We start from the raw sequence: 12,047 nt of genomic DNA, 5'->3' as shown, positions 1-12,047 counted from the left end.
AAAACAGCAACATCCACAGAACAGCACAACATCCACAGAACAACACAACAACATCCACAGAACAACATAACATCCACAGAACAACAAACAAAACAGCAACATCCCCAGAACAACATAACATCCACAGAACAACAAACAAAACAGCAACATCCACAGAACACCACAACAACATCCACAGAACAACACACCATCCCCAGAAAAATATAACAAGACTGCATCATCCCCAGAACAACATAACACAACATCCACAGAACACCACAAGTCAGCATCCCCAGAACAACACAACATCCATAGAACAACATAACAAGTCAGCATCCCCAGAACAACACTGCAACATCCACAGAACACCACAACATCCACAGAACATCATAACAAATGGACTGCATTTTATGTTATTTTACAACATCCATAGAACAACACAACATCCCCAGAACATCAGAACATCATCCACAGAACAACAAACAAAACAGCAACATCCACAGAACAGCACAACATCCACAGAACAACATAACATCCACAGAACAACATAACAAGTCAGCATCCCTAGAACACGACAACAACATCCATAGAACAACACAAAATTCCCAGAACAACATAACATCATCCAGAGAACAAACAAAACAGCAACATCCACAGAACAACACAACATCCACAGAACAGCACAACATCCACAGAACATCATAACATCCAGAGAACAAACAAACAAATCAGAAACATCCACAGAACAACATAAGTCAGCATCCCTAGAACATGGCAACAACATCCATAGAACACCACAACATTCCCAGAACAACATAACATCATCCAGAGAACAAACAAAACAGCAACATCCACAGAACAGCACAACATCCACAGAACAACACAACAACATCCACAGAACAACATAACATCCACAGAACAACAAACAAAACAGCAACATCCACAGAACACCACAACAACATCCACAGAACAGCACAACATCCCCTGAACATCATAACAACATCCACAGAACAACAAACAAAACTGCAACATCCACAGAACAACACACCATCCCCAGAAAAATATTACAACACTGCATCATCCCCAGAACAAAATAACACAACATCCACAGAACAACACAAGTCAGTATCCCCAGAACAACACAACATCCATAGAACAACATAACAAGTCAGCATCCCCAGAACAACACTGCAACATCCACAGAACACCACAACATCCATAGAACAACACAGCAACATCCCCAGAACACCACAACAACACAGCAACATCCCCAGAACAACACAGCAACATCCCCAGAACAACAAACAAAACAGCAACATCCACAGAACAACATAACAAGTCAGCATCCCTAGAACACGACAACAACATCCATAGAACAAGAAAACATTCCCAGAACAACATAACATCATCCAGAGAACAAACAAAACAGCAACATCCACAGAACAACACAACATCCATAGAACAACATAACATCCACAGAACAACAAACAAAACAGCAACATCCACAGAACAACATAACAAGTCAGCATCCCTAGAACACAATAACAACATCCACAGAACAACACAACATCCCCAGAACAACATAACATCATCCACAGAACAACAAACAAAACAGCAACATCCACAGAACAACACAACATCCACAGAACAGCACAAGTCCGCATCCCTAGAACACCACAACAAATGGACTGCATTTTATGTTATTTTACAACATCCATAGAACAACACAACATCCCCAGAACAACATAACATCATCCACATAACAACACAACAACATCCACAGAACAGCACAACATCCACAGAACAACACAACAACATCCCCAGAACAACATAACATCCACAGAACAAACAAAACAGCAACATCCACAGAACAACATAACAAGTCAGCATCCCTAGAACATGACAACAACATCCATAGAACAACAAAACATTCCCAGAACAACATAACATCATCCAGAGAACAAACAAAACAGCAACATCCACAGAACACAACATCCACAGAACAACAAACAAAACAGCAACATCCACAGAACAACACAACATCCCCAGAACAACATAACAACATCCACAGAACAGCACAACCATATCCCTAGAAGAACATCCACAGAACAACATATCACAGCAACATCCAGAGAACAACACAACAACGTCCAGAGAACAACACAACATCCACAGAACACAACATCCCCAGAACAACATAACAACAGAGCAATGTCCTCAGAACATCATAACACAACATCCCTAGAACAACACAACATCCATAGAAAAACATAACAAGTCAGCATCCCCAGAACAACACAGCAACATCCCCAGAACAACACAACAACATCCCCAGAACAAAATAACAACACAGCAACATCCCCAGAACACCACAACATCCACAGAACAACAAACAAAACAGCAACATCCACAGAACAACATAACAAGTCAGCATCCCTAGAACAGGACAACAACATCCATAGAACAACACAACATCCCCAGAACAACATAACATCCCCAGAACAACATATCATCCACAGAACAACATATCATCCACAGAACAACACAACATCCACAGAACAGCACAACATCCACAGAACAGCACAACATCCACAGAACAGCACAGCATCCCCAGAACAACACAAGTCAGCATCCCCAGAACACCACAACAAATGGCCTGCATTTTATGTTATTTTACAACAACATCCATAGAACAACACAACATCCCCAGAACAACATATCATCCACAGAACAACAAACAAAACAGCAACATCCACAGAACAACACAACAACATCCCCAGAACAACATAACATCCACAGAACAACAAACAAAACAGCAACATCCACAGAACAACATAACAAGTCAGCATCCCTAGAACACGACAACAACATCCATAGAACAACACAACATTCCCAGAACAACATAACATCATCCAGAGAACAAACAAAACAGCAACATCCACAGAACAGCACAACATCCACAGAACAACACAACAACATCCACAGAACAACATAACATCCACAGAACAACAAACAAAACAGCAACATCCCCAGAACAACATAACATCCACAGAACAACAAACAAAACAGCAACATCCACAGAACACCACAACAACATCCACAGAACAACACACCATCCCCAGAAAAATATAACAAGACTGCATCATCCCCAGAACAACATAACACAACATCCACAGAACACCACAAGTCAGCATCCCCAGAACAACACAACATCCATAGAACAACATAACAAGTCAGCATCCCCAGAACAACACTGCAACATCCACAGAACACCACAACATCCACAGAACATCATAACAAATGGACTGCATTTTATGTTATTTTACAACATCCATAGAACAACACAACATCCCCAGAACATCATAACATCATCCACAGAACAACAAACAAAACAGCAACATCCACAGAACAGCATAACAAGTCAGCATCCCTAGAACACGACAACAACATCCATAGAACAACACAAAATTCCCAGAACAACATAACATCATCCAGAGAACAAACAAAACAGCAACATCCACAGAACAACACAACATCCACAGAACAGCACAACATCCACAGAACATCATAACATCCAGAGAACAAACAAACAAATCAGAAACATCCACAGAACAACATAAGTCAGCATCCCTAGAACACGGCAACAACATCCATAGAACACCACAACATTCCCAGAACAACATAACATCATCCAGAGAACAAACAAAACAGCAACATCCACAGAACAGCACAACATCCACAGAACAACACAACAACATCCACAGAACAACATAACATCCACAGAACAACAAACAAAACAGCAACATCCACAGAACACCACAACAACATCCACAGAACAGCACAACATCCCCAGAACATCATAACAACATCCACAGAACAACAAACAAAACTGCAACATCCACAGAACAACACACCATCCCCAGAAAAATATTACAACACTGCATCATCCCCAGAACAAAATAACACAACATCCACAGAACAACACAAGTCAGTATCCCCAGAACAACACAACATCCATAGAACAACATAACAAGTCAGCATCCCCAGAACAACACTGCAACATCCACAGAACACCACAACATCCATAGAACAACACAGCAACATCCCCAGAACACCACAACAACACAGCAACATCCCCAGAACAACACAGCAACATCCCCAGAACAACAAACAAAACAGCAACATCCACAGAACAACATAACAAGTCAGCATCCCTAGAACACGACAACAACATCCATAGAACACAACATCCCCAGAACAACAAACAAAACAGCAACATCCACAGAACAACACAACATCCACAGAACAGCACAAGTCAGCATCCCTAGAACACCACAACAAATGGACTGCATTTTATGTTATTTTACAACATCCATAGAACAACACAACATCCACAGAACAACATAACATCATCCACAGAACAACATAACATCCACAGAACAAAAAAAAAAAACAGCAACATCCACAGAACATCATAACAAGTCAGCATCCCTAGAACACGAGAACAACATCCATAGAACAACACAACATTCCCAGATCAACATAACATCATCCAGAGAACAAACAAAACAGCAACATCCACAGAACAACACAACATCCACAGAACAGCACAACAACATCCACAGAACAACATAACATCCACAGAACAACAAACAAAACAGCAACATCCACAGAACAACACAACAACATCCACAGAACAGCACATCCCCAGAACAACATAACAACATCCACAGAACACCACAAGTCAGCATCCCCAGAACAACACAACATCCATAGAACAACATAACAAGTCAGCATCCCCAGAACAACACTGCAACATCCACAGAACACCACAACATCCATAGAACAACATAACAAGTCAGCATCCCCAGAACAACACTGCAACATCCACAGAACACCACAACATCCATAGAACATCATAACACGTCAGCATCCCCAGAACAACACAGCAACATCCCCAGAACACCACAACAACACAGCAACATCCCCAGAACAACACAGCAACATCCCCAGAACAACACAGCAACATCCACAGAACAACAAACAAAACAGCAACATCCACAGAACATAACAAGTCAGCATCCCTAGAACACAACAACAACATCCATAGAACAACACAACATCCCCAGAACAACATAACATCATCCACAGAACAACAAACAAAACAGCAACATCCACAGAACAGCACAACATCCACAGAACAGCACAACATCCACAGAACACCACAAGTCAGCATCCCTAGAACACCACATCAAATGGACTGCATTTTATGTTATTTTACAACATCCATAGAACACAACATCCCCAGAACAACATAACATCATCCACAGAACAACAAACAAAACAGCAACATCCACAGAACAGCACAACATCCCCAGAACAACATAACATCCACAGAACAACAAACAAAACAGCAACATCCACAGAACAACATAACAAGTCAGCATCCCTAGAACACGACAACAACATCCATAGAACAACACAACATCCCCAGAACAACATAGCATCATCCACAGAACAACAAACAAAACAGCAACATCCACAGAACAAGACAACATCCACAGAACAGCACAAGTCAGCATCCCTAGAACACCACAACAAATGGACTGCATTTTATGTTATTTTACAACATCCATAGAACAACACATCCCCAGAACAACATAACATCATCCACAGAACAACAAACAAAACAGCAACATCCACAGAACAGCACAACATCCCCAGAACAACATAACATCCACAGAACAACATAACAAGTCAGCATCCCTAGAACACGAGAACAACATCCATAGAACACCACAACATCCCCAGAACAACATAACATCATCCACAGAACAACAAACAAAACAGCAACATCCAGAGAACAACACAACATCCACAGAACAGCACAACATCCACAGAACAAAACAACATCCACAGAACAACAAACAAACAGCAACATCCACAGAACAACATAACAAGTCAGCATCCCTAGAACACGACAACAACATCCATAGAACAACACAACATTCCCAGAACAACACAACATCATCCAGAGAACAAACAAAACAGCAACATCCACAGAACAGCACAACATCCACAGAACAACACAACAACATCCACAGAACAACACACCATCCCCAGAAAAATATAACAACATAACACAACATCCACAGAACACCACAAGTCAGCATCCCCAGAACAACACAACATCCATAGAACAACACATCCCCAGAACAACATAACATCATCCACAGAACAACAAACAAAACAGCAACATCCACAGAACAGCACAACATCCCCAGAACAACATAACATCCACAGAACAACATAACAAGTCAGCATCCCTAGAACACGAGAACAACATCCATAGAACACCACAACATCCCCAGAACAACATAACATCATCCACAGAACAACAAACAAAACAGCAACATCCAGAGAACAACACAACATCCACAGAACAGCACAACATCCACAGAACAAAACAACATCCACAGAACAACAAACAAAACAGCAACATCCACAGAACAACATAACAAGTCAGCATCCCTAGAACACGACAACAACATCCATAGAACAACACAACATTCCCAGAACAACACAACATCATCCAGAGAACAAACAAAACAGCAACATCCACAGAACAGCACAACATCCACAGAACAACACAACAACATCCACAGAACACACCATCCCCAGAAAAATATAACAACATAACACAACATCCACAGAACACCACAAGTCAGCATCCCCAGAACAACACAACATCCATAGAACAACATAACAACTCAGCATCCCCAGAACACCATAACACAACATCCACAGAACAACACAACATCCATAGAACAACACAGCAACATCACAGCAACATCCCCAGAACACCACAACAACATCCCCAGAACAACACAGCAACATCCCCAGAACAACATAACATCCACAGAACAACAAACAAAACAGCAACATCCACAGAACATAACAAGTCAGCATCCCTAGAACACAACAACAACATCCATAGAACAACACAACATCCCCAGAACAACATAACATCATCCACAGAACAACAAACAAAACAGCAACATCCACAGAACAACACAAGTCAGCATCCCTAGAACACCACAACAAATGGACTGCATTTTATGTTATTTTACAACATCCATAGAACAACACAACATCCCCAGAACAACATAACATCATCCACATAACAACAAACAAAACAGCAACATCCAGAGAACACAACATCCACAGAACAGCACAACATCCAGAGAACAACAAACAAAACAGCAACATCCACAGAACAACATAACAAGTCAGCATCCCTAGAACACGACAACAACATCCATAGAACAACACAACATTCCCAGAACAACATAACATCATCCAGAGAACAAACAAAACAGCAACATCCACAGAACACCACAACATCCACAAAACAGCAACATCCACAGAACACCACACAAAACAGCAACATCCACAGAACAACACAACAACATCCACAGAACAACACACCATCCCCAGAAAAATATAACATTGCATCATCCCCAGAACAACATAACACAACATCCACAGAACAACACAAGTCAGCATCCGCAGAACAACACAACATCCATAGAACATCATAACAACTCAGCATCCCCAGAACAACACTGCAACATCCCCAGAACAACATAACACAACATCCACAGAACAACACAACATCCATAGAACAACACAGCAACATCCCCAGAACACCAGAACAACACAGCAACATCCCCAGAACATCATAACATCCACAGAACAAAAAACAAAACAGCAACATCCACAGAACATCATAACAAGTCAGCATCCCTAGAACACAACAACATCCATAGAACAACATAACATCATCCACAGAACAACAAACAAAACAGCAACATCCACAGAACACCACAAGTCAGCATCCCTAGAACACCACAACAAATGGACTGCATTTTATGTTATTTTACAACATCCATAGAACAACACAACATCCCCAGAACAACATAACATCATCCACAGAACAACAAACAAAACAGCAACATCCACAGAACAACATAAGTCAGCATCCCTAGAACACGACAACAACATCCATAGAACAACAAAACATTCCCAGAACACCACAACAAATGGACTGCATTTTATGTTATTTTACAACATCCAGAGAACAAACAAAACAGCAACATCCACAGAACAACACAACAACATCCACAGAACAACAAACAAAACAGCAACATCCACAGAACAACACAACAACATCCACAGAACAACAAACAAAACAGCAACATCCACAGAACAACACAACAACATCCACAGAACAACAAACAAAACAGCAACATCCACAGAACAACACAACATCATCCACAGAACAACAAACAAAACAGCAACATCCACAGAACAACACAACAACATCCACAGAAGAACACAACATCCCCAGAACAACACAACCATATCCCTAGAAGAACATCCACAGAACAACATATCACAGCAACATCCAGAGAACAACACAACATCCACAGAACACAACATCCCCAGAACAACATAACAACAGAGCAATTTCCACAGAACAACATAATACAACATCCACAGAACAACATAATACAGCAATTTCCACAGAACAACATAATACAACATCCACATAACAACACAGCAACATCCACAGAACAACACAACGTCCACAGAACAATGCAGCAAAATCCCCAGAATACCACAACAGCTCAACAACATCCACAGAACATCATAACAAGTCAGCATCCCTAGAACACCACAACAACATCCATAGAACAACACAGTATCCCCAGAACAACATAACAAGTCAACAACATCCATAGAACAACACAACAACATCCACAGAACAACATAACAACACAGCAATGTCCACAGATCAACAGGATTCCTTGCTGTCGAGGGAATCTTCTTCTCTGGTTCTTTCGCAGCTATCTTTCGGCTGGTCCTCACAAGATCCCCAGAACAACATAACAATAGTAATATCCAACCAGTGAACCAGCAAAGCACCAGAAAGAATCAAAGTAAAACGTTGATTGACAGGAAGGCGCTCTTTATTTTAAAGTGATGCTGTGTTTTCAGTTTTGTTGTGACGACTGTAGAACATGAACAAGCATTGTGTTAATGTTTCACAGTTTGTGCAATGTGTAGGTGCTGTTTTCATCGCTTCATTCACCAAAGGTCTTGGTAGGTCAAAGTTCACACTGTGAAAACACAACACTCTTTGTTTCAAATGTTTAAACAAAGTCCAGCTTTGGTCATGGCCTAGTTCACACCCTCACTGTTTGAAAAATGTTTTAACTGTTTTATGTTTATGCTGCGCCCTCCTTCACACGCTCGCTGTTTGTTTTGTAACAAGGTTCGGTCAGATTGGCACACAGAAATGATCACACAGACTGCATTTTGCTAGAACAAACAGGCGTATGTTTATTCCCCACAAAAGCAGTTACATCAAACACAAGTGGTTGCAGCGCATATCTCTTTCTCTCTTACCGTGACGCCTTTAAGGTGGAGAGCCAACACCTTCGGCAGAGTGCGGTTGTCAACCGGCTGGGCGTTCCTACGTAACCCGCAGCAGACTCTATCGGAGCATGGCTCTGCCCCCTCTTTTCTAGTGTGTGCGCGAAGGGAGGGTGAGTGGCCATCTCAAACTCCCTGGCGCACATAATTCCTTTAATCAACAGGCATCTGAAAGTTATTTCCTCTTGCAAAAACATAATAACCCCAGCTCTTCACTCCCAGTTCAGAATGACCCCAGCATGCTTCACTCCCAGTCGTTAGTGGCTACAAAAACAAATTCGTGCAATTAGTGTAATAATAATAAGTACATCATTAGGGTTACTTTAAGACAGGGGCAAAACAACATAATCTTTTCTCCACACACTGTTTGAAACATGTTTTAACTGTTTTATGTTTATGCTGCGCCCTCCTTCACACGCTCGCTGTTTGAAACATGTTTTAACACTGTTTTATGTTAATGTTACGCCCTCCTTCACACGCTCGCTGTTTGAAACATGTTTTAACACTGTTTATGTTTATGCTGCGCCCTCCTTCACACGCTCGCTGTTTGAAACATGTTTTAACACTGTTTTATGTTAATGTTACGCCCTCCTTCACACGCTCGCTGTTTGAAACATGTTTTAACACTGTTTTATGTTAATGCTGCGCCCTCCTTCACACGCTCGCTGTTTGAAACATGTTTTAACACTGTTTTATGTTAATGTTACGCCCTCCTTCACACGCTCGCTGTTTGAAACATGTTTTAACACTGTTTTATGTTAATGTTACGCCCTCCTTCACACGCTCGCTGTTTGAAACATGTTTTAACACTGTTTTATGTTAATGTTACGCCCTCCTTCACACGCTCGCTGTTTTGAAACATGTTTAACACTGTTTTATGTTAATGTTACGCCCTCCTTCACACGCTCGCTGTTTGAAACATGTTTTAACACTGTTTTATGTTAATGTTACGCCCTCCTTCACACGCTCGCTGTTTGAACATGTTTTAACACTGTTTTATGTTAATGTTACGCCCTCCTTCACACGCTCGCTGTTTGAAACATGTTTTAACACTGTTTTATGTTAATGTTACGCCCTCCTTCACACGCTCGCTGTTTGAAACATGTTTTAACACTGTTTTATGTTAATGTTACGCCCTCCTTCACACGCTCGCTGTTTGAAACATGTTTTAACACTGTTTTATGTTAATGTTACGCCCTCCTTCACACGCTCGCTGTTTGAAACATGTTTTAACACTGTTTTATGTTAATGTTACGCCCTCCTTCACACGCTCGCTGTTTGAAACATGTTTTAACACTGTTTTATGTTAATGTTGCGCCCTCCTTCACACGCTCGCTGTTTGAAACATGTTTTAACACTGTTTTATGTTAATGCTGCGCCCTCCTTCACACGCTCGCTGTTTGAAACATGTTTTAACACTGTTTTATGTTAATGCTGCGCCCTCCTTCACACGCTCGCTGTTTGAAACATGTTTTAACACTGTTTTATGTTAATGTTACGCCCTCCTTCACACGCTCGCTGTTTGAAACATGTTTAACACTGTTTTATGTTAATGTTACGCCCTCCTTCACACGCTCGCTGTTTGAAACATGTTTTAACACTGTTTTATGTTAATGTTACGCCCTCCTTCACACGCTCGCTGTTTGAAACATGTTTTAACACTGTTTTATGTTAATGTTACGCCCTCCTTCACACGCTCGCTGTTTGAAACATGTTTTAACACTGTTTTATGTTAATGTTACGCCCTCCTTCACACGCTCGCTGTTTGAAACATGTTTTAACACTGTTTTATGTTAATGTTGCGCCCTCCTTCACACGCTCGCTGTTTGAAACATGTTTTAACACTGTTTTATGTTAATGTTACGCCCTCCTTCACACGCTCGCTGTTTGAAACATGTTTTAACACTGTTTTATGTTAATGTTACGCCCTCCTTCACACGCTCGCTGTTTGAAACATATTTTAACACTGTTTTATGTTTATGTTGCGCCCTCCTTGACACGCTCGCTGTTTGAAACATGTTTTAACTGTTTTATGTTTATGCTGCGCCCTCCTTCACACGCTCGCTGTTTGAAACATGTTTTAACTGTTTTATGTTAATGTTACGCCCTCCTTCACACGCTCGCTGTTTGAAACATGTTTTAACTGTTTTATGTTAATGTTACGCCCTCCTTCACACGCTCGCTGTTTGAAACATGTTTTAACACTGTTTTATGTTTATGTTGCGCCCTCCTTCACACGCTCGCTGTTTGAAACATGTTTTAACACTGTTTTATGTTAATGTTACGCCCTCCTTCACACGCTCGCTTTTTGAAACATATTTTAACACTGTTTTATGTTAATGTTACGCCCTCCTTCACACGCTCGCTGTTTGAAACATATTTTAACACTGTTTTATGTTAATGTTATGCCCTCCTTCACACGCTCGCTTTTTGAAACATATTTTAACACTGTTTTATGTTAATGTTACGCCCTCCTTCACACGCTCGCTGTTTGAAACATGTTTTAACACTGTTTTATGTTAATGTTACGCCCTCCTTCACACGCTCGCTGTTTGAAACATATTTTAACA

General features: G+C 40.9%; 1 protein-coding gene across 1 annotated transcript in view; it reads left to right on the top strand.

Annotated features, from left to right (window-relative positions):
- LOC117505737 (neurofascin-like) overlaps positions 1 to 12,047 on the top strand; it is a 62,672-nt gene that overhangs the window by 39,460 nt on the left and 11,165 nt on the right. The window contains exon 5 of the mRNA XM_034165288.1: positions 9,109 to 9,144. Coding sequence (XP_034021179.1) covers positions 9,109 to 9,144 — 36 coding nt within the window. The remainder of the gene's footprint in view (positions 1 to 9,108; positions 9,145 to 12,047) is intronic.

This window comes from Thalassophryne amazonica, unplaced genomic scaffold (genome assembly GCF_902500255.1).
Source record: "Thalassophryne amazonica unplaced genomic scaffold, fThaAma1.1, whole genome shotgun sequence".
Classification (NCBI taxonomy): Eukaryota; Metazoa; Chordata; class Actinopteri; order Batrachoidiformes; family Batrachoididae; genus Thalassophryne; species Thalassophryne amazonica.
Note: the sequence above shows the minus strand (reverse complement) of the source record. Positions and strands in the feature narration are given on the sequence as shown.